Raw genomic sequence first — 26,003 nt, forward strand, 5'->3', positions numbered from 1 at the left:
AAAAGAGAAAAAAGTAATATCATTATAATAAAATCTATTCAAAAGGAAGTAGAAGATTTGTTTTAAAAAAGAAATAATGTCATTATCATTAAAAAAGACTATAAGATAATTATTTTATAGTTTTTTTTTAAAAAGTAACATTTAAATATAATTATTTCTAGAATTAAACTATAAAAAATAATTATGTAAAATTTAAAATATTATGTATATTAAAAAATAAAACTAAGAAAAAGTTAGGGGACAAACACATGCTTCCATCCCTGCTCCACTGCATGGTTGTCGAATATTCGTTCTCCGTTGTCGTTCATGGCCACGCTGGAAACGTGTTGATTGGCGCCACACTATGCCTTGTGGCGGTGTTCAATGGTTGTGAACGACGCATGAAAGGTTAGGTGGCGCCGCTAGTAGTAATCGGAGGCCACACGTCGAGACATGGCACGATGGTCCAATTTCCTTTGATGATCCTTATGGACAACCCTAAGGTTCTGCGTTTGATTTCTTACAGTCGCTGGAATATTCATGGTGGTGGCCGGAGGAGATGCATTGATACCTGTGATACAAAGGAGAGACGAGAGAGAAAACTGGGATTTTTTTTTTTTGTTTTTTAACTATATATCTAAAATTATTATAATATCCTAAAATAAATAAATAAAAATAAAAAAATGATATTTTTGTCCTAATTTTTTTTGGTGTACATTAGTAGTTGGTTAAAATTTTTATGATTGGTTAAAATTTATTGAAAATTATTAATTTAAATAAATTCTGTCTTCTCATTTAATATAAATTAATTTTAAAAAATCAAGAAAGAAAATCTACTCAATGATGATTTTTAATAAATTTTGAACAATTATAAAAAGAGGATTTAAGAAAGTGTTAAGAGAGAATACTCACTCCTTCACTGGTCAGTGGTGAAGGAGCAAATTTACCAGCAACAATAGGTTTGTTACCAGGAAAAAAATGAATAAAAGAATATTTAAAAATGAAATAAAAAAATAAATTTAAAAGCAGAACAAAAAAAATAATGTTTTATCACTATGCAGTAACATGTTTGGATACCTTTAAAATTATGATAATTATCTCAAAAACCATGATATTATCATGATTTTTCCATAGCAATCACATAATTGATTTCATCTCACTACTACCCCATACGGCCATACATGCTATAGGTTGGTTGTGTTTCCCTTTTTTAATTTTTTTTAGAAAATGTTCCTTTTCGTCACTGTGTAGATTCATGACTATATTTCAGAATTTGCATTCGCATCCATGATTCAACCATTTTTATCCTCTCAAATTAAAAAGACAATTTTTTTAAGTTCTTTCTTTTATCTTGTTCTTCTTATTGTAATCTGAAACCCTCCAATGTCTCACCACCATTTATTCCCGACAGCAATGCTCCCTGGGTCATCACTTTGGTTTCATGTGCATGAGTTTCTAGATCTGAGATTAAAGGAACCATGAATGTTTGTGTTTTTGTTGGTGGTGAAGAAAGGGGAAAGAAGGGCTACAGGCGGCGATGGTGTCAGAGAGAGGAAACCGAAAAGTAAGGCCACAACACGAAAGGCATGGTTGATGGTGAAGGAGGGGAGGTTGTGAGTGTTGCGGCGGCGGTAGGTGTCATAATAGGTTCAGATTTGAAAAAACATACAAGAAAAAATGAAATAAAAATAAATAAATATCAAAACAAAAAAATCAAATGTGTTACTGTGAAATCCGATCCGTGGTAAAGATAGTCAATTAAAGATAATAAATTAGTGGGTCAATAATAGGTCTGATTTGATCTCTCATCTATATTAAAAAATTTAAAATTATATATATATATATTATATAAGTATAATTAATATTAGTTGATTAAAAAAAGTTCATCCATAATTTTATATTTTAAAATTTAAAATAATAATTAAAATATTAAAGTTAATAATTCAAGTGAAATATATTAATAATAAAAAAATGTAAATAATAATTGATTAAATTAAAATACAAAGTTCAATTTTCACATGAACAAAAAGAATACGCACAAAACTTCTATATTCCTATTATTGTTTTTTACACTCCTATTATTTTATCATCTTAAATTACTAACCGGTTTCAGATAATGAATCGGATATTATATCCTAGGATAAATTTTAATGCTTCAGCAGTGTGGGAGAAAAATCAGTACTTGGCCTTAAAATCCACCCAAGTAGTATATCTTTCATGGATTCTCTGATCATTCAGTCTCAGTTTACCTTACACGTTTCGTTATTATACAAAAGTGGGTACATTTATTTATTTGAACACTTTTCATCAAAGTGCTAACCGTTGTAACAGATGGGCTATGCAAAGCAATTGTATGAACTCTCAAGACATTGAAGAGTGTGGAAAATGGGAATGATACTGATTGGGAGCTGGAATATGCTACTGGATTAGCTTCCGTAGGATGTTATTCTAATTCGAATTGTGCGCGTACGGGATTAATTTAAAAAATAAATGATACACATAATATAATTAAATAAAATAATTTTATTATTTCTTCCTATTTTCTGAAAATAATTTTAATATTTAATATGTTAAAATAGAGAATGAGTAATTTTTATAACAATGTTATTTGTCTCAAATTTTTAAGTCATTAATTAATTGTAAATAAAATTTTAAAATAATAAGAAGAAAAATCTGTATAAGTGATATAAAACAATTTTACAATATATTTTAATAACAAATTATGGTTGGTTTAACTTTTAAAGGTTATTTTTGTAGATTTAATAATATTGTAAAATTATTTTACATTAACATTCACTTAAAGATCACTATTGGTGAAACTTTTAAAATAATTATTATAAAAGTAAAAAAATCACATAAAACTATTTTACATCATTACATATTCATTCAATTATAAAATAATACTTGGATTTTTTAAAATTATTCACTATATTATAATATTATATTGACTTTCTCATATAATAATTTATGATATTTATTTAAAATTATCACACAAAACTACGACACATATTCTAATTATTTTTTGACAAAATTAGGTTAAATTAATTTGTGAATCCCAATATTTGTACTAAATTTTCAGTTAGGTCCCTAAACTTTTTTTTTTCTTTTAATTGAGTGTGAAATTTTATTTATATTTCAATTGGGTGGCTTGTTTAACTAATGCTATGAAAAATTAATCAGAGACCTAATTAGAGTTGTAGATAGGAAACCAATATTTTTTGAGTGTGTTGTATGCACGACTAATTCAATGAGAGTTTTATATAAAGTTTTTTTCTTTTCTGATCAATTCAACCTAGGTATTCTTTTATAGTTATTTTGCACGGTAAAAAGTTAAAATTTTACAAAAAAAAAAATTCTAACAATTAACTCAGTTGTACGTGTAACACATTCAAAAAACATTAATTCACTATTTGCACTTCTAATTAAGTATTTGTGGTTAATTTTCATAACGACGATAAGATGGAAGAACCCAATTGAAAAATAAATAAAAGTTTAAGGATCCAATTGAAAAATAAATAAATGTTGAAGGACCCAATTAAAAGAAAACAAAGATTCAAGAACCTAATTGAAAATTTTGTAAAAATATAAGAACCTGCTAAGTCATTAAACCACAAAACTGTAATTAATATTTTATAACATTAATGCAAAACAAACTTTTTACATAGACAATCTACATCATTTATTGGAAACTGATAAAATATGTAAGGTGGTAATGTTTTGTAATATTAAGATGAATACTTTAGATTGCTTAGGTATTTTAGACAGATCTGGCTAGTTATATGGGTTGAACTGTAAGCCCAATTGGTAATTCATAATACTCATATTCAGCTCAAACATGAACTCTAAGCCCTGAAGTGCGTGCCTTTCTTTCTTATTCTTGGTTGACATTAGTTATTTCTTTAATTTGGGGCTTTAGGCGCTCCTGTTAACAAATAAATAAATAAAAAATTCCAAGTCAACTATAAGTTGGATCTTGATCATATAATGGGAATGGAAAATCAGTGACTAATCAATCTTTAGGGGTAAAAAGACAACATACTATAACACATAAACATGGACTCCCTTTATTGCCTAGCTTTTTTATTGTTCCCTCAGTAAAAATGTAACCAAAATTACCCCAAAGGAGAAGTTTGTTTAGGTACTATATATATTATGAAACCTTGATTGTCCAGCACTTGTCCCTTAGTGAAAAGACATGCATTAGTCAAGTAACCTAAGTTCAACACTTGATGAAGGCCAAACGAATCACTGAGACATTGTGTGACCTATAATGCATGTGTCGTGGAGAGGCATGTGCCCTGAGCAGACCTGGCTAAAAGTGCAAAATTATGATGTGGCCCATAACATCAGTGGTCCCAATGAATGGTGGCCTTTTATTTTTGGTCAGATACCAAGTATGGCTGGAAGCCATATTCTATTTCTGAATTAGTGGGCTGTTGCTACTGACATATTTCATATCTACCTGCATGAGCTTTTCTTTGCGAATTGAATTGAATTAAAATAGACATCCACGGACCAAAAAAGAAAAAAACAAATCAAATAAACATCAACTGGAATTGTATTTTTCTATTTCTGATAATTGTTTTTTTAACAAATTTATGATAATAGTTAAAGACCCTTTCAAATATCATCATTATGTATTTTTTAGGAGAATATCATCATTATGTTAACTTGATTAAAATTGAATTTAAATCTCTTAAATAAAATTTTAAATTTGAATCTTATAAATAGAAAAAAAAAATTGAAAGAAGAAACTTAAAAATTGTCTGTCAAATTTCATAACAAAAGTTTATCATCAATACAAATTGATAGATATTATACTTCACACCCATAATATACTTAAAAAATCAGAGCCTTCAAACAATAAATAATAACAAATCTTTGTGTTTTCAATGATTATTCAGAGACAAATTCATTTAGGAAATGTACATATGTATTAAGACTTGAATTCTCTAAACTAAAGATGTTATAACAATTGAATAAAAATAAAAATTAATTGTTAAATTCAAATAACCACATAATTTATTATATAAAACATAGGTCATATACTAACAATCTAAAATTATTTTACAGTGTGTCTTACGTAATCATTAGACTTTTATTATATATTTGCATACATTTAACTATAATCTCACATGTTAATTTTTCATTCAATAATTATAATTTCTTATTTAACTCCCTAAAATATTTTAGAAGAGTTACATTTGTTTAACATAAGTAACAAGTTATGTGGGCACTGTATGAATATTTTTTAGTTTAATTAAATAAAATAAAATACTTAATGTACTGAAATAGCCAAAGACTCCTTGGTCAACCTCCTATGTCGAAAAAGTCTTCGGCTTACGACCTCCCTATGCCAAATATATCTCGACCCAAACATTGACAAGGGAAATTAAATTGAAAAAAATATATAAATGTTTTATTTCTCTCGTTTATTGTATTTTAAAAGATCACAGTCTAATATATATTTAAACAACTATATATCTACAATGTACAATAATAATTTAAAAAAAATACTTTAATTGTAAATAATTCTTAATATAAATTTTTTAAAATATTAATATATTTAAAATATTTTATAAAAAATTCATAAAACAATATTTATCTGTGCATGATTCGGGTCACCCACTCTAGTTGAATGTAAAGAAGGTTGTTTATCTTATTTAATCTCACTATCAATTATATTTATCATCAGATAATCTTAGGTAATTATTCTTTAATTAAGGGTAAGGTCCATCAACTTTAAGATTAAAAAAATTTATGTATAAAAAGAATTAATTCTACCGAGACACTTCATTCATATTATTCTTTTTTATTCATTATAACATTCTACTTACTTGACTATCAAAGTGTTTTTATAGAAATTTTGTTACCTATCTTGAGAAGGAAGAAGGTCAAATACAACAAATAAGGAAGAGAAGATATCGCGGCAATAACGGGAAAAAGTATCCTGAATCCTTGAATAGGTATACTTCATACCAAATTTATGAAATCCAATCCGATATATATTAAAAAAAATTTACAATTATATATGTATTATATACAAGTATATAACTATCATTATTTGATTAAAAAAAATTCATTCATACTCTAAAATTTAAAATAACAATTGAAGTATTAAAGTTGATAACACAAGTTCACAAATAATAATTCAATAATACAATTACACAAGTCTCAAATTTTTTTTAGTATTTTAGAGTGTTTTTTTGTTTTATTTTTTATATGCGAAACAAATTTTAAAGATCGGACCGGGTTGCCGAGTTTACCCCAAATAGGTTGGGTCTGACCAGATCATCCCGAACTAGATATATGATCGGTCTAATAACCAAACCGATCCGATTATGTCACTGAATCTCAGTTGGACTGGTCTAACCAGCAGGGTCGAACCGAGTTTTTAAACTATGCTTAATACAACTGAAATTGTGTGATTAAATAAAAAATAATAATTTTTTTAAAAAATCATTTGGCCGTGAGTATCTAAATTTATAATATTAAACTTAAGTTATGTAAAATTATTAATAAGTTTTGCTAGTATGAAAATTCAGATGTCATATTTTCATTTGCTGATATTATATTAAGTTGTAATTAAAAAGAAGAATGAAAACTGTAAAGGCCATATTGGTAAACATACTAGTGCGTAAATCATACTTGGACGATATTAGGTAAGCATTGGTGTAACGACGAGAAAGAATAGGCCATGGGAAATCATTGAAAAGTTTTGGTTGACATAGACCTGATGTCTTTCAATGCTAATTTATCTGCACATATATGTGCCGTTCTAAGATCCATTCCAAGGCATAGTCATGTCTTATCTTGTTTAAGGGAGTTACACTAGCATTTTAGTTCTTTTTTTCCTTTCCTTATCAGCACTAGTATTTTAGTTTGTGTAATGAACAAAAAAAATGTTTTATTTATATAATTAAAACTTATAATAAATAAATGTTTTTAATATATAAGTCATAAATTTATAATAAATAAATAATTTTAACCATATAAAATATATTTTAGATTTATATATGATGAAAAAAATTATATTGTGATGATAATACAGTTATTTTCATTGTTGATAAATTTATAAATAAATATTGAAATCCAATTTAAAAATAATAGATTGAAAGAGATAAAATATTAAAAAAATTATAAACTTTCTCGGTGAAGAAATTTTATAAAAAATAGTTTCTAAAAACACTTTCATTCAATATAATTATTCTAAATTATATATAAAGAATATATTATAATTTTCATATTTTAGTTTACATTTCATTTTTTTCTTATTATTCCGTCTTATATATTTATTTAAGGTTTAATTACACTTTTAATTTCTTAAATATTGTAATTATACGTTTTTAATTTTTTTGAATTTCAATTGTGTTAAATAAGTCTTTTAGATATCACAAATGTATAATTTTAGTTTCTTTATCAATCATACTTTCTTGACGTGACTTTATTTCATTATATGTCATCTTATGTTGTAAACATAAATGAAAGAAAAAAAATTATAAATTTAATATTTGAAAAACTTAAATTGCAAATTAAAATTATGAAATTTAAGAGCTTAAAATTGTACATGTTAGGCTTCCAAAAAAAAAATCACACATGTCAACTAAGGATAAGTAAGCATACCAAATTAGTTACTATACCGATATGATATCATGCTAACATAATAATTACGGATGTGACCCAATTGTACATATGTGTTTGGCAGAAATTTACATACATTGCAAGCTTACATATGTACCGTAAAAACCCTACATATATTGTAAACTAGTAAAGCTTACATGATGGCAATACTATAATATATTGAAAGCTTAATATTTTAGTTCTATCTAATATACTATTTTTTTCTGTTTTTATAAAATTATTATTTTTTAAAATATAATATTCCTCGTAAAAATTTCCTTTTAATTTTAGTCTTAATTATTTTATTTTAGCCCCTATAGTAAACTTAATTTTCATTATAATATTTGAATAATTTGCTGTTAGTCCCTTTTTTCAAAGGGAGTAAATCAAAATAAAAAAATATTATAGGGACTAAAATATAAAAAATATTATAAAAATAAAATCAAATAATAAGAATAAAAAATGAAAAAATAAATTTTAAAATAAATATTTAAAAAAATAATTTTATAAGAAAAAAAATACATTATAAGAATAAACACATTTAACCAGGGTTTCTTAAATAAAATTCATGCTAAAAATATTATTCTGATGTTACACTTACACATGCCTCCATACTTATTATGTGAAATCTTCTTTTGTTTTTCAAACTTCTTTTGTGGGCGAAACTGGTTGCGGCTATAATGTTTGAAAAAGTTGGAATGTTATCCAATTGCATGTGGACAGTGATCATAAACTAAGGCTAAGGTCAAATTCAATCACTAGTCACTAGAATACATAAAGATAACCCTCTTCCCCCTATTTTAATTTGAGGGCTAATTGATGACCTGAAACAAAGACTCTTTTGTCTTGACGTAAAAAGCTGAATTAGACCACTACTCAATTTGAGATCAGATCAGCAATTGCAACGATATCAATAGGTTTTCTTTGATTCCTTAATCTTACCACTCTTCATTGAAGTAAAGGTTTTAATGTTCGGGATAAAACTTTTTAAAAAATTTGTTTGGTTACAACTTACAAGCATTAGGGCAGCACAAAGATGACAGAATATTTAGTGCATTCATTCTATTCTATATTTTTTTTACCACCCTAATTATAGCATTTGATTTCCACGTGAAACTCCAAGTATTTTCTAGTTCTTCGCAGGCCACAAGCTTCAGAGATATTTAAACCAACTATGAAAATTATTCTCGATTTATGATTTAATCACGCTTAAAGTTCATTGTTATTTCCTTTTCAATAGTATATTATATGAGAATTGAACCTAGTTTTTTTCTTCTATTCTATAATATTTTAATTATGAATGAAATTTCAACATTTGATCATACAATATATATTCATAATCAAGACACCGAATTAACTAATAGGACGAACAACAAAAATAATATCTCTCGAAGACACAACGTATTCCCTTCTTTTTATATTGTTTGAACTTCAAGTAACAATGAAACCTTTCTCTCTTCTTTTTAGAAGGTTTTGAACTTTAAGTAACAACAGAACCTTTTTCTCTTCCTTTTTTTTTAAAAAAAAAAATTAGATAGGATAATAGAGAATTGTAAAAGAATTATTAGCCATATATTTCAAGACATTCATTACAAAGTATAGAGAAAAAACCTATTTATCATTGGTTGTCCTCGTGAAGGGTTGCATGATTGAAACCATCTTGAACTTATTCAACTAATTACATTATTTGAGTATGTTTATCATCATTGATTTTCATTATCGATCACAAAATAAATATTCTAAAATAAGTTAAGACACTATTTATCTGATGTTATTAGATCAACACTTAAAAAAAAAATTCTAACAAAAACTTCAACCGTGGTGAATATTATTAGATGGGATGTGAAATTGTACATAATAAAGTTATCATATCTTTAATTTTCAAATGAATTTAAGGAGGTGGGAAGAGATTTTTTTATAGTAAACTAGAGCTTAATGTCTCGTATTCAATAAAATAAATAGAAAAGCTTAATGTCTCATATATTAAGTGCTTGTTTGTTTAATAATTTCATAAAACAGGCTTTAAACCATTAATCTATATATTGTAGGTCACTAACAAAGTTAAACCATTCTACTGCGTATAACACTGAAACTTGTCACCCTAGAGATTGATGATGTTAGCTTTGAGGTCTTTTGGATCATTAATAGAGATTGAAAATTTTCTCATTTTCTTATTTATTTTTATATTTTTATTTTTATTAGTTAAGTAAACTATACAACTAAAGCCAACCCAATTAAGGTCAGTCAGATTCGGTTACTTAACAAAAAAAATCGAACTATGTCTGATTGGATTGCATCTTAAATTATTTCAAATTCAATTAATTCGAATCATTTATACTCCTAATTAAATACTTTTATAATTTTAATTTTTAAAATTATTAGGACTATTTTTCTTTTACTTTTTCACTTAACTACTTCTCCCCTAGATACTTAATGTAGAAAGAGAGAATAATAATGTAGTTTTAATTTTTAAAATTAAATTCTTTAATTAATTCTCGAATGAGAGAGAAAGAGACATTTCATAGCGTTTAGCAATTTATGGACAAAAATAATTAAGAATATTTTGATAATAAATAATTAATATAAGGAATAATTACTGACAAAAATATTTATATAAAACTAGTTTAAAGTATATGAACCAGTATAAATTACAATCCAACACTAAATCTAATAGTGTAAATGTGTGATACTGTAATGAAATTATAATATTATTAATGTAGGTCCATTTGAGTTGGATTCATTAACTTGAAAACTCTTTATAATTGGATAAACTAATTTAAAATCCAACTCAACATGATGATTCAACCCAACTTGCTAAAATGAAATTGTGTTGACCTAATTTGTAATTGCTAAATTAAGATAAAAAATTTAAAATTTCTATCCATGTAATTTTTTAATATAAAAATTATATTTAAATATAAAAACACAAATTTGTCTTATCTAAAATAATGAACTGCACTTTTAAAAAACAAAATGTATCTACAATTTTTAATTAGAAAATTAACAATTAAAATTTGTGATAAAATTAAGTATATATTTATAACAAAATTTACAATTAGTTATAATTGGTGAAAGTGGGCACTTTATAGTCTTACTTTTTAGCCCACTTTTCTTCATTCAGCTTCCCATTCTCCACTACAGTTTTACGGAAGCAAACACAGGGTCACAGTATCAAAATTTTCTCTTCCCCTTCTAGTTTTGACCTTGTTATAACTGGTCTGTTTCATGTGCTGTCATGAATAAACGATAAATGATTCCTGTCCCGAGTTTGTAAACATCCATACACCAAATCTAGTGAAAAATGGCATCCCTACCTCTAACTCTGTCTAGAAGTACGCACTTTTAAATATACCCAATCAAAGTCACCTAGGTTTCTCCTTCAAAAAAAAATCACCTAGGTTTCAGAAAAATATAAAAATAAAAAGGCTTTAATATTTTTAAAAGGTAAATTCAATCAAAATGAAATAAATAACAAAATATAATTAGACACATGGATCAATTAACATGCGAAAATTTGGTTTCATATTATATTCTTAGAGTCACGTTGAAATTTCATTTAATTGAATTTTCATATGTTTCATTCTATGTTAAAAAATTGATTTTATGTTAGAATTAGTTATGAGTTAAACTGATGTTAAGTAGTTTTTGTTTTATATAACAAATTATACTAAAATTTTATTGTAAACTTGATTTTATAATAAAAAATTTAAATATAAATTATATCATTTCAAACTCAATTTTATAAAAACAAGTTTACTCAAATAATTTTTCTTAACATGGATCTAAACACACACTAAAAGGGATAGTTTTGTCTCACATGATAATTTTATGATTCAAATAAAATTGTTTATCATTAATGATACATGTGATTTGTAAAAGGAAAATAAAAAGATAAATTTGACGGTGGATATATTAATATCAATAAGGTTTAATTAACAATGTGATCCCTATAATTACAACAACTTTTCTTTTCAATCACAATAGTCTAAAACATCATATTGATTCAAATAATTACTATTTTTTTTACCCTTCTTTTAGTTATCGTTGTCCACTAATCACCGTTTGAAACAAACGTACGTAGCAGGGCTCATTAATTGAAATTCATATTTATTTCAAAAAATGTTTGTTGACACTTAATGACAAGGCTCAAAAGAGAAAAATGATAAGTACAGGGGTCAAAAAAATTAAATGTCACAAACTATAGAAACTAAAAAAGAAAATTATTACAACTACAAAATATAAATGAATAATTGAACCTATTAACAATTTTTTTAATGTATAATTTTTACTGCAATCTTAAAACTACAAATATCAGCTATATTAATACTTAGGTACTATACACATTAATTTCTTTAAAAACCTAATCTACCTTTGAGTGTTCATGATCAAAATAAATTTTTTTAATTAATTGAAAACTAGTATGTCAGCCATTAATTTTTTTCTTTCTTTCTGAAACTAGCGATTATGGAGGTTGGATGTAAAATAAAATTTAAAGAAGCGACGGGTAAGAGATTATTGACAGTTGTGCATAATATTAAAAGGGTTGTTTCCTCATTAACTCTCACTCAGTGCCAGTCCATATGCCAGCCAGTTTGGAAATATATAATTTTTCTTTTCCAAACCCCATTAAAACACTTCGGGCACCACCTTGCTTTCACACAGCTTGTCACTCTGAAGTGAGATCTCTCTCATTCACTCATCTCCCACTCCTCCCAATCCACTCTCATCCCTCTCCTCATGATAATTAATTGACTCATCGTCGTCATCAACAACTCTATCTAATTCGAACACAATTTTCTTCTCTGTGAGCTAATAACAATGCAAGACGCAATTGGGATTCCAGCATGCTTCTCTTCTGCATTGAAATCGAGTGATGATCACACAACCGTGACCCGTTCAGGCCAGAGCGTGCACATGTCCGTGTACAGAACAAAGATTGCTGACCAGTGCCGCTTGATCACCATCACATGGTGCAAAAACATGATACTCCATGGGCTTTCGGTGTCAGTGGAAGGCCCAGAAGGAAAGGCCCAATACTGCTGCAAGGTGGAGCTGAAGCCATGGTATTTTTGGAGAAAACAAGGTTCCAAGCGCTTCATCGTACACGGTAACAAACCCGTTGACGTTTTCTGGGACCTTAAAGGTGCAAAATTCAACGGCGAGACAGAACCAACCTCGGAGTACTACGTTGCCGTGGTGTGCGACCAAGAGGTCGTGCTTCTGATCGGTGATTTAAAAAAAGAAGCTTATAGAAGAACTGGGTGCAGACCAGCACTCATTGACCCAATTCTGGTTTCGAAAAAAGAACACATTTTTGGGAAGAGAAAGTTCTCTACAAGAGCCAAGTTTCACGAGAAGGGTAGGTGCCATGAGATCTCAATTGAGTGCAAGAGCAACAATATTGGAGGAGATGGAGATAAGATTCAGCCAGAGATGGAGATAAGACTCGATGGGCACGTGGTGATCCACGTGAAGCGCTTGCAATGGAAGTTTAGAGGGAACGAGTCGATTCATCTCAACAAGATGAGAGTGGAGGTGTATTGGGACGTTCACGATTGGCTCTTCAGCCCTGGTTTGAAACATGCTTTGTTTATTTTTAAGCCCGTTTTATCATCATCCAATATTTCTATGTCATCGTCACATTCAATTTCATCATCATCATCACCATTATCGTTATCATTATCATCATCATCGACACCTTTATCCACTCAAACGGGTCGTTCTGGGTCGCTGGAGGGGTGTAGTGTCAGCGAGGCTTCAGCGTTTTGCTTGTTTCTATATGCTTGGAAGGTTGAATAGTGAAAATTGAGATTTTTTTTTTTACTCAAATGTGAGTCTTTTTCACATTCATCAGGTTTGTATTCCAATCATGTCACGGTGTCAGGGTAACGGTATTCTTATTATTGTATCATCAACGGGGAAAATAACGTTGGAAAATGACTTGGGGGCTCTTCAAGTTATGGAAAAGAATGCAAAATGGTGATGATGATGTTGTTGTTGAGATTGGTTTTGGGGCATGAAAGAAAGAAAGAGAAGAAGAGAGATTTGGATTGAGAAGGGTGGTGGAGCCCAGGGAGTTAGTTACAGCTGGAGTTGAACAATTGCGCGCATAAATGGACAAAACGGATTGAATCGTACACACATGCCCAATAATTCTCCATGCGTCCACGTCAATCTACATCTGTCATCTACTGCTTTGGAAATTCTTTATCTCTTTCTCTCTCTCGATCTGATCTTGAGAATCGAACTATGATATGTAATATATGTTTCTTTCTTTTAAAATTTATCAACCAAAGGTGTATGTTATTTAAAGCATATATAACATAAATATATAGACATTAGATTATTGAACCGAATGTCTGAATTTGCACATGAAAGGCTCTTGCATGTGACTCAATTCCCGTGAAGAACGGGTGTTTGGTGGTGGTGATATAGAAATTTAAAAACGCAAGAAGGCAAAATCCCATAGGGTACGATAGTAACTAGTAAAAGGTTGATAAGCAAGGAAAAGGTCTGTTTCAATTAAAATTAGATTTTAATTTAATAGTTGACATTGATTTCAAATGTTGTGTTTTACTCTTTTTTTGGGTAGAAAATGTTAAGTTTTATTGTATTAATCGTTGAAATAAAACTTTAAATTTAAATAAAAACATTCAAGAAATTGCAATTGTAAAAAGTTTACATATTTTTTTGCATCGATAAAATTATGACAAGTCTTTTGATATTTTACTATCCTTTTGAGAAATATTATGCAAATATTTTTCATAAGTGTTTTATAATTTTTTTTCACATTTTTTCAAGAAATTGCACATAAATTTTATCTAACTAAAAAGATTGTAAAAAGTTTACATATTTTTATGCATCGATAAAATCATGACACGGCTTTTGATGTTTTACTATCCTTTTGAGAAATATTATGCAAATATTTTTCGTAAGTGTTTTATAATTTTTTTTCACATTTTTTCCAAATATTTCGTCACCTTTACCTTTAAAGCAATTCAATTGGTTTTTATTTTTAGCTGAACTTTGAAAAGTTTTTTTTTAGACAATTTCAGCATCTATTCCATTTTTATATTTTATTACTAAAAAGCTAGATACAATTACTTTTTTATTTAACAATTGTTATAGGAACTACAAAAATTTGAAGTACGCCAAAGCTCCTTTTCGCAACTAATTAATGCTCATCGTGCTCTTTTTCTGATGCTCGGATATTGCTCTCCAATCATTTTAACTTGATTTTAGAACTTATTTAGTTCCATTTGATTCGCTTAATTTTAGAAGACAAACATAACAAATTAATTTGTTCTCTGTTTGATCGTAAAATCATTACGACATAAGATAGAATAGATTCATAGGACAGGACAAAAGGTCCAAATTTTCAAATGAAAAAATTCTCCCTTTTAATTTTTGCACGTCTCCCGCTTTTTATTGTTTTCACACTCCAACCTTTCCTTAATGTTGGATGTCCTTTTCTCCTATTTATGTGACGGTGGTTCTTCAATCCATAAACGTGGTTTCCTCTCCAGAATCGTGGGTTGATCTTTTGTTCTTCAAGAACTACGTCTTTTGTCGAGGGTTCAATTAGTGGAAAAGTTGGAAAGACGCGTTCTCAGAGTATTCTAGAGGTATGTAAAATTTTCAGTTGTTGAATACTGGAAAACCATCTTTAACTCTCTGGGTTTTATTTTGTGTTTGTTAGGGTTCCATCATATATATATATCAATTGCTATGCAACTTTACTATCTGCTATACGATATATCAGATTCATTTTATGTCGTTTTTTCCATGATCCACAATTGATAACACTGTTGTGTTCTATTCTTTCTTCTTCCCCCCGTTCATATTTTGGTAAATTTTTTCAACTAATTTGTGTGCTTCTTTTTTCTATTAATTTTACCATCATCCTTCATTTTATGACTTGATTACTTTGACCTTATTGTTCCTAGACTGATGGTGATTGTGTGTGTAAATTGTGACATAGTATTTATCATGAATTTCTTTAATTTGCTAGCGGTTTTGGTCTCTCATGGTGATGGTAGTGTTATGAGTCAGACATGTATTTTGAAGGGCAGAGTGTTATTAATATTGGAATTGAACGTTGTGTTTGTGTTGAGTCAACTAGCTATATAGATATAACACAAGATAAGGGGGACAATATCCATACACAAAAACTGTAGTTCTTGAAGAAAATCTATTTTTTTTTATATTTATTATTGAAACCTTCAATTCTTGAAGAAAATCTATTTTTTTTATTGACTTTCTCTAACAAAGACTCTAACAAAGAGTATAATTTTATTTTATTTTTTTAAATTTTCGCAGTGTCTTTTTCCTATGTCCCGATACGTGGGACCTTATATATTATCGATCCAAGATACAAATAATAAGGCTTATCCATTCCCAAGTCTAAATCAATTACAACATTGATTAGCTATTGTTATGATAAGAAGAAAAAAATATCACGAGATGTATGCTTTTTAAACATGGGATTGGTTTTCCTTGCCTGGTTTAGGAGCTTGTTCTAAATGCTTTATGTTCTTATACAATTAAAAATATTACTTTGTATTTCATTGAAGAGTTTCTGAATCTGGTTATTGGTTAATTGACATAAAAGTCAACTCGTTAATATGCTTTGTACTTTGCTAGCTGCGATATATATTGAACACATTTTACTTAACCTTATTTTTAAATTGTTTTTTTTTTTATATAGTTGTAATGGATGATATACCCATATTTTATTACCTTATTGTGTGGAGGATGTATGTGCACATCTTAGCTATGTATGTCACTAGATTTTTTTTCTTAAATTTCATCTGAAGGGACAATTATGAAAGAAGAGCGTTGAATGAAAGAGCTTTATCTAGGTATGAGTCATAAAGGGATGTTTTGCACTCTATCACTAATAGAGGTGACTCATATTGTATATGAGAACTAAGAATGTGCAAAAACTCATTTGCACATCTTATGAGATTTTAAGAGTACGATGAGGATTAGTGTAACTTAAACAAGTGACGGCCAATGAGCAAGTTACAACTTTTTAAAATATACTTACACATCACACCAAAAATAAGAGTATCCAAGTTATATTATCTAGAACAGGACAAAAATTAGTAGGTATTGTTATAGAGTGTTGACAACAATTTCGAGGTTGCAAAATTACTTGCTTGCTAAACCAGAACTAATTCCTTAAGATTGTACTGATGAGAGATTGAAATGGTTTAAGGTAATACATTTTTCAATAAAACATATAATTAGGATAACCAATATACTTTATACAACTTATTTAATTATGATTCAATCTTATGTTGAACTTTTAGGGATGCTTAGGGGCTTTAGATGGGACTTACATAGTAGTTACACCAAGTGCTTCTGAAAAGCCTAGATATTGAACAAGGAAAGGCGGACTTGCAACAAATGTCTTGGGTGTTTGTACTAGAGATATGAAATTTATATATGTACTAGATGGATGAGAATGATCGACTTCAGACTCTAGAATATTGCGTGATGCGATAAATAGACAAAATGGATTGGTTGTTCCAGTTGGTATAAAAGTTTAATTTTTTTATTAATGTTAATGTCTTTCTGGAAATTGTAAAATTCCATATTTTACAATAATTTTATCAGAAATTTAGGTTCATACTATCTTGTTGATAGTGGTTATACTAATGTAGAAGGTTTTCTTGCCCCATATAGAGGTAAAACAATATTATTTGCACGAACATGGTAGTGGTCGACGTTCACCTCAAAATTGCGAAGAGATAAAGATCTTTTAGCCTCTTGAAGAAACAATGAGCTATATTAAGAAGCCCTTCATTTTATCCCATTAAAACTCAATGCCAAATGATCCTTGCTTGTTGTTTATTGCATAGCTTTATCCATATGAACATGGAATTGGATGGAGAAGAATTTACTCCATTTGCATAAGATGAGGTACTTGTCAATAAGGAGCCAATCAATGTAGTTGGAACTCTTGAGCCCAACAATGAAAGGACTCAAATGAGAAATACACTTGCAAAAGAAATGCTAGTGGAGTGGAGAAATAGATAGAAATTAATAAGCAAGTAGTTTTAGTTATAATTTCTATATGAAATAAAAGGTTTAGTTGTAGTTGTTTGGATTTTATTTTATTTATAGTATAATGAAGTATGCCCGTTTATGTCTATTATTTTGGTGACATGTGCTATTTAATCTTATTATACTTCTATAAAATGTTCATTATTAAAATCTTTCAATGTTGTTGTCTTTAGTGATGGAAAATGAAGGCGGAAATACTAGTCAACAACCAATAGGTAACACAAGAGTTAGACGTAATTGGACTGAACTTGAAAAGGAAATCTTGCTCACTATACTAGAGGAGATGGTGGTGGCTGGCAGAAAAAGGAGAGAATGAGACATTCAAGTTTGACACTCATGAAGTAGTTTGTAAAAAGATGAAAGATAAGATTCCTGAAATTATTATAAATTCCAAACAAGTCATTAACAAGATGTAAAGGTAGTCAACATAACTTAATGATGTTGTTGACATGATGAATACTAGAGGGTTTGGATGGGGGATGATGCAAGAAAGTGTCACTTGTGACAACAATCAAGTCTTATTGAGTATTTGGAGGTATTTAACTTTCTAGTTCAAGTTCATTGTTTTGTTATCAATATTTTTTATTTATTTATATGGTATTTGTTTTATGTTTTTTTATGACTTGCAGAAGCATCCCCAAGTTGGCAATCGTGTCAATAGAGTTTGAAAGATTGCAAGGTATATTTGACAAAGATCATGCAAATGGTTGTGGGACTGAAAGTGTAGTAGATGCAATGAAAAATGAAATTGATGAGAATCAAGTTGATGATGAGGATTGACTACAACATTATAATTCACCTCCATCTAGTGGAAATACTTTATCAAGGGGTGAACATGTTTCTACTGGGCCACCTCCTAAACACCAACACATTGCTCAATTAACTACCATATTTATTAAAAGTTTTAATGAAAAAATAGATGCAGTGATGATTGATTTTGAAAAGATTGCAGACAAAATGCTAGACTATTCACAGGTGGATCCTTCAAAAAGAGATTTGGTTGAAAAGGTTAACAAATTAGGATTACCTGAAGAATAGGAAATTGACTTGGCTTTAAAGTTTTCTGAAAATCTAGAATATGTCACGTTTTTTGGGAGTTCCAAGGCCAACGAAGAATGACTTATATGGCAAGAAAAATAAAATATTTATTTCAACTGTCTCTCTAGTTTTAATATTATTAGTACTAGATTTTCTTGAATAAAGTATGTCAGGTATGAATAAATTGTATGTGTATTCACAATACCTATATTAATGGGTGACTTCATTTTTAGTTAATTATTGAATAATAAATTTATTTCTAACATTGCATATTAGTTTGAGTTCTTAATTTTGCTTCACCTTAGTGTTAGTTGTCTTGCAGTATATAGAGTATTTCACATTCTATAGTGAACTTGTGCAAATAAATTAGTTCTTTAATTTTTTTTTTTAGTTTGAAAGTTGTTTCCTTCTTTTGGTTTTGTTGTATGTGTCATGTAGTATGCTCAAGGACAAAGAAGAATATGATATATATCTATGCTGAATATTTCACCTTAGTTGGAAAGTTGTTTGATCTTTTGATTTTGTTATATGTATCAACTTTGGCCAATGACATTTATGCAAGGAGATATTTTTTCATTAGTATTTTGAGGGGCTTTGACACAACAAACATGCTATTGTTTTTGGATTAGGTGATTGACACATCTTGCAACACTTACTGTCTCTCTTGTTGCTTCACATCATTAACATTTATTTCTCTTTTCTTTTTATATTTCTTGTTGGTGTCTAGACATATGACTTTCTATTGTTTCTTATATACTCTTATATATGTATATATTATATTCTTCTTTGTCCTCGAGTTCCAATGAGTCTTCGAAATAAGAATAACATGGGACTTTAAGTACAAAGCATTCAATAATGTATAACACCTATCAATTTATTTATTAACAAGTTTAAAAAAAATCATCTTACAAAGGCTTTGGCTGCTTTATATTTGTCATAAACTTTTGACTAAACAAGGTGCAATATGGTAGAAAGAACCAATTATGACTTAACAAGGTACAATATGTGCTATACAACTTGGGATTTAAATTACATATTTAAAATAAAGAAGTTCTCATAAGAAATCTCCTATAGATGAAGAACTGAATGTAGAAATCCTCCTCTTCAAGATTTTGTTCTTTGCAATGAAAAAAATGTATATGCCTTTTTATCGTTTTGAAGCTTAGTGTAGAAAATTCTTCATTGGATCATCAATATGTATTTTTTTTTTCTTCCTGTTTGCCTCCATTGTTCTTTGCAATCACTTGCAGGCAACATTGAAGTGATTTCCAAAAGTGAAAGATCACCAAAATTAACCAATCAACACAAAATAAGTATAAATGCATGAATATTTACATCTCAAAAGATCCAAAAAATATATATTTTACACTAGAAATGAACCTCCATGTAGCAAGAAATTACATGCAATATTTAGCTTGAATCGATGAACCTCCCTAGGACAGGTTTTAATCTTTTTAGACTTGGAAATCTAACTTTTACCCATCTTTGACTTTCTCTTTTGAGACTTAGACATCACTAAGGAGAAAGCTACCTTTGGATCATATGCATTTTGAAGACAATTTTGATCCGAAGTTAGGACTTCCTCAGGATTGTCTTCCATATCACCCCAGAATTTAGAAAGGATTCTTAAGTCATGTTGCATCGATGCTGGCATATTATTAGCTTGGAAATCATGATTGATATCAATATGTTATAGCTCAATGATTAGCTCTTGGTCAATGTTATCAAGGTAGATAATAATAAACAATGAAATATGTTCTTGCATTTAGCATTATGACCTTTTCATTGCAAAGACTCAACAAGTCAATTTCACTGCCCAAAATCCAAAGCCATGTTTGACATCAAATTTCAAAAGCGAAATACACATTTAACAAATGCAACATAATCTACCATAGAAATTTTAGATACAAATTTAATTTTTATAGCTCTCTCATCCTCTCCAAAAAAAGTGCCCACATGAGAAACCTATGTTTTTGAGAAAAGAAAAAACATTGATTGATAAAATAAAACAAAAAAAAGTGTTAATATATTATTTTGATAGGGGGAATATGGAAGAGTGGTGGCAAAATTTTAATTGAAGGAAAATATGGAAGAAAAGAAGAAAATCCTAACCTAAAAGAAGAATAAGAAGATATGAACCTAAAATGCATAATGAAAGATACAATTGTTGGAATTGGTGTTTGCATAGATGATGAGAAGGAACCAATCAGAGGGAGAAAGCTTGTTCTTTTGTGTTCACACCCAAAATGTGTGAAATCTACTCTACGATGTCGTGATCAACATCCTGCTTTCACATTTTGGTCTCAGTCACAAATCGCACTCGAATACAAATGGCGCAGAAGCACAATGTTACAAATCATTCTATTGAACAAATTATGATATATTTAAAAGGGTATTCCTATAAATTTGACATTATTATATTTGTGTTGTATATGTTTCATCAAACAATAAACAACATAAAAAGTTGCCATGTGACTTGAGTAACTGTCATGTCTAGTTCTTCTTGTCCTATGCCACCAAGGAAATAATAAGCCTTATTGTTGTTTTTCAAATACCACTCTCCGTTAGAGTTAGCCTTAAGACAAGTTACAACATTGTCTTTCTTTTTTACTAGTACAACTTATTTTCTCACTTTAGTGGTAGAGGATGAATGTGAAGGATGAGGGATTCCTAACATTATTTCACTATGTGAAAAGATGAGAGCCAATTATTACACCTAGAAACAAACTTACATGACTTAGATATTGGAGGATACCATTGTACTTGTGGGGAAATGAATGTTTTAGACAAGTAGTCATACCTTTTGAAGAGTACATTAAAATGATCTAGAAAACAAAACCAAACAAAGGATCTATACAATTAGGATACTTATAAAAGTTGCATCTCCACATCCCATTTTTGTCTAAAAGAATCATATTTACTAGAAGGATACACCAAGTCAGAATAATAGAAGAAACCATGACAAGGAGAATAGATTTGGTTGTAGACTTTGGAAATAGGAAACTCGAGTGGGGCAAGATCATCCCTAGAGAGTGATGTGGCAATGATCACGAATCCTTTGCTTCTGAATGTTTTGTACATTTCAAAGATCTTGTTGAGGGAGACGCCACCAAAGGTGGGGTTGAAGATGCAAGTCGAAGACAATACACACATGAATCGACTATTGAGTACCTGATGGATAATATCCAAGAAAAAGTAGATCTGGATGGACAAGACAAAGGATATAGAGTTGTGTTAGACGAAAAAAGATTTCTAAGGAAAAAAGGGATTAGGTAGGAATATGTGTGAATCAGCTGCACAAAAAGACTTTCATCCAAATGGAACTACAAGTGAAGATTTAGCAAAGTGTTTTTCCAGTAGAGAAGGAAGTAGATCTAGGCTCGATGATAACACCACATCGTACCTTGGTGGGAACTCAAAAGTAGGTAAGGTTCAGAGAATTTTGAATGTTGAAGAGGAAGTTGGGCAGATTAGTCACATAAGTAAAAGAAAAAATAAGATTGGGCTTGAATGAAATGATGAAGAGCACAAGGCCCATTTGAAAATAGAGTTAAACCATGGAGATAAAAATAATAAGTGGGCCTATAACAACATAACACAGATAGCTACAATGAAGTGGTGGGTCAACACAAATGTCCTCCTCATCTGGTCATGTAGCCATAAGCTTGGGTGAGTTTAAAGTTATTTTGTTACTGGGCCAGCACAAAATGAAACTAAGATAATTGGATTGATAAAAAAAACAACAAACAATTAGAAAAGTGGAGCAATAACAAAGTTTAAGTGTGACTCCATCTAAATCATGTGATGAATTGGAGAAAGAAAAGGGTGACGCTACATTAGAGAGTCACTTTGTGGGTTATGAAGAAGTATAAAAAGCAAAATATGAGACAAAGATTCACTAAAGTCCCCCTGATAGTGTATAAAAAAACACTGAGTCCAACCAGTGATTCAATTGTGGGTACAAGGTCACCTTGCAAGTTTGAAAATATCTCATTGAGTAACATTGTATCATATGTAAATATTTGGAACTACAACAAAATATTTTTGTTAAGGAGTGATCCAATTGAAGCACAAAACTATGGGAATCAGGGAGAGCTTTGGGAGTAACATTTGAAGGCTATGAAGAGGATATTGTTTCAAAATTTGTGTCCATGGAAGAAAGGGATAAGAAGGAAAATAGAGATGAAGGTAGATGGACAAAACAAAGGGGTAAGCAAGCTCATCAATGAAGATAATATCATATAATGTGTGGGGTTTTAGGGAAAATAAAAGGAAAGTTTATTAGGAAGCTAGTGGTCAAAGAATAAGCTCAATTGTTATGTGTTCAAGAAACCAAAAGAAGAGAAATAAATCTTGACATTTTTGGGGCATTGTAAGGGTGATAGGGGGATTGAATGGTTTCATAGATTTGCTGTTAATTTAGTAGGAGGGATATTGTGTGTGTGGCAAAAAGAAAGCTTGGAAATCACAAATCTATATATGGGTTTTTGTTTCCTATTAGTAGAAGGGGTATGTAAGGAAGGTTCATGTGGCATTACCATTGTTAATGCCTACTCGCTGTATGATTTGCCTAGTAAGAGGAGCGTGTGGGAGGAGATAAAAAAAAGAAAGTAGTAGTTCTGAAATTTGGTGTTTGGTGGGAGATTTCAATTGTATAAGAAATGCAAGTGAGAGGAACGACAAAGTGGTGGATAATCTTGGAATGGAGGGAGAGAAAAGAGTTTGATCAATTCATTATAGATATGAGATTAGAAATATTCCATTGGAGGGGAGAAAGTTTACTTTGTTTAGATCGAACGGAAAAGCTATGAGTAGAATCAATAAATTCTTGGTGAATAGGGAATGACTTAGCAAATGGTCGGGGTCCACACAACATATCCTAGAGAGAAATATTTCATATCATTGTCCTTTGATGTTGAAGAATACCATAGTGGATTGGTCAAAATCTTTTTAGTGTGATGGAATATTGGTTCCAAGACAAAAGATTTGTGCAATTTGTAAATGATGCTTGGAAGAGGTTGGATGTGCAAGGGTGGGGTGCATATGTTCTCAAAGAGAAATTTAAAGGGATAAAGAAAGAATTAAAAGTATGGAAGAAAGATGTGTTTGGAAATTTGGAGCTAAGGTACAAGTAGATTCAAAGTGAGTTGAATGTTATTGAAGCAAAAAGGGAAAATGTTATGTTGAGTGATGAGGACACAAAAAGGAACATGGAGTTGCAAGAACAATTTTGGAAAGTAAGGAATTATAGTGAGTCAATTATTCGACAAAAGGAAAGATTGAAATGGAATATGGAAGGTTATTGTTATTCAAAAAATTTCCATAATGATGTAAGTTGGAGGAGAAAGAAAAGCTTGATTAGAGGACTATCTATAGATGGTTGTTAGGTAGATGATCCAAGGCGAATAAAAAGAGAGGCAAGAAGGTTCTTTGATGATGGCGGGAGGAGAACAAAGCTTGATGGTGTCTTTTTAATCAAGTTCATGAACAAGACAATTATATGCTTTCAAGGATGTTTGTTGAGTTCGAGATTAAAGAGGCAATGTGGGAGTGTGAAAGCTTGAAGTGCTCGAGATTGGATGATATTAATTTCAAATTTATTATAAAATTTTGGCACTTGATGAAGGATGATGTGAGAAGGTTCATTGATGACTTTCACCAAAATGGTAGTCTCTTGAGAGGTTGTAATGCCTTTTTTGTTACTTTTATACCAAAGGTGGAGGATCCCCAAAACTTTTAGGAGTTTATGCCTACTTATCTTGTGGGGTATATGTATAAGATCTTGGCAAATAGATTAAGAAAAGGTGCTCAATGGGTTATTGATAAAAAACAAAGTGTTTTCTTAGGTGGGAGAAATTTTTTTAATGGTGTTGTGGTTTCATATGAGGTGATAGATGAAGCTAAAAGGAAAAAAAAAAGGAGAATTGCCTTATCTTTAAGGTTGATTTTGAAAAGGCGTGTGATTCTGGATGTTGGGATTTTGTGTTTTACACGCTTTAAAGATTAGGGTTCAAGGAGTGGTGGATTATATGGATCAAGAGTTAATTGTCTACTAACATGGTTTTGGTCCTTATAAATGGAAGCCTATTTTATGAATTCAAATTAAATAAGAGGCTTAGGCAAGGGAATCCTTTGATACCATTTGTCTTTATCATTGTGATAGAGGGCTTAAGTGGGTTGATGAGGGAAGCAGCTTTAAGAAGATTTTTTTTCTAGTTTTCGAGTTAGGAAAAGAGAGGTTGAGGTTAATTTGTTACAATATGTGGATGATACTATAATTTTGGGAGAAACTTATCTTCCAAATGTTGCGATAGTCAAGAACATTATAATGTGTTTTGAGTTGGCATTTGGTCTAAAGGAAAACTTTTTCATAAGTTGCTTTGGGGTTATGGATGTGGAGAATAATATAGTAGTGAGGTTTGAAAAGTCGCATAATTGCAATCTTTTATCCTTTCCTTTCACATAGTTGGGCATCCCAATTGGTGCTAAACCAAGAAGGACGAAAACATGGAAGCCTATCATTGGCAAATTAAAAAAGAAGCTTGCTTCGTGAAAACATAAATCTTTATCTATGGCCGGTAGCGTGTGCTTGATCAAATTTGTTTTATCTTGTCTACCTATCTTTCTTTTATCCTTTTCTAATGTGACTAAAGAGTTGGCTAAGGAGATTATTTCTATTCAAAGAAACTTCTTGTGGGGGAGTGAGGATGGGGGAAAAAGGTGAGATGGAAAATTTTTGTTATCCAAAGAACCATGATGGGCTTGGAATTAAACAAATTATTTTGTTTAATGACACCTTGTTGTCAAAATGAAGGTGACATTCATTTAATTAAAGGGGTGTTTTTGGTGTAGAGGTGCTAGAATCAAAATATGATGGTTGGAAGGGTTATGTGAGAAAGATGAGTGATCAAAATGAGTCTTTATGGTGGAGAGATTTGTTGTTAGTGTGTGATGGTGGTATTGAGCCAAAATGGTTTGTCAAGAGGTTAAGAGGGAGAGTTGGTGAGGGAGATCAAGTGAGGTTTTGGATTGACAACTAGGAAGGTGGAGGAAGTTTTGTTGAAAAGTATCCAAGATTTTTTCTCATTTCTTTGCAACAATATAATATTGTTAAGAATATGGGTTTATGGAGGGAGGATAGGTGAGAATGGCGTCTTGGTTGGAGAAAATTTTTATTTGAGTGGAAAGTAGGACAATTGAGGGAGCTTCAACAATCTTTAATGGGTGTTGAGTTGCGTAGAGGGAGTAGAGATGTTTGGTGTTAAGGGGAGGGGGCAAATGGTGAGTTTTCTGTC

General features: G+C 30.0%; 1 protein-coding gene and 1 long non-coding RNA gene across 2 annotated transcripts; both read left to right on the forward strand.

Annotated features, from left to right (window-relative positions):
* The first annotated feature begins 12,129 nt into the window (after window positions 1-12,129).
* On the forward strand, window positions 12,130-13,950 carry LOC100813254 (uncharacterized). Its single transcript, XM_003522357.5, has one exon. The coding sequence runs from the start codon at window positions 12,418-12,420 to the stop codon at window positions 13,396-13,398; it is 981 nt and encodes a 326-aa protein (XP_003522405.1). The 5' UTR covers window positions 12,130-12,417; the 3' UTR covers window positions 13,399-13,950.
* A 788-nt stretch (window positions 13,951-14,738) lies between these two features.
* On the forward strand, window positions 14,739-19,162 carry LOC106798436 (uncharacterized). The gene is made up of 3 exons (XR_001388031.3): window positions 14,739-15,224; window positions 17,844-18,205; window positions 18,300-19,162. It is a non-coding gene; the product is annotated as an uncharacterized lncRNA (long non-coding RNA).
* Window positions 19,163-26,003: the final 6,841 nt, after the last annotated feature.

The sequence above is a fragment of the Glycine max genome, chromosome 4, assembly GCF_000004515.6.
Source record: "Glycine max cultivar Williams 82 chromosome 4, Glycine_max_v4.0, whole genome shotgun sequence".
NCBI lineage: Eukaryota > Viridiplantae > Streptophyta > Magnoliopsida > Fabales > Fabaceae > Glycine > Glycine max.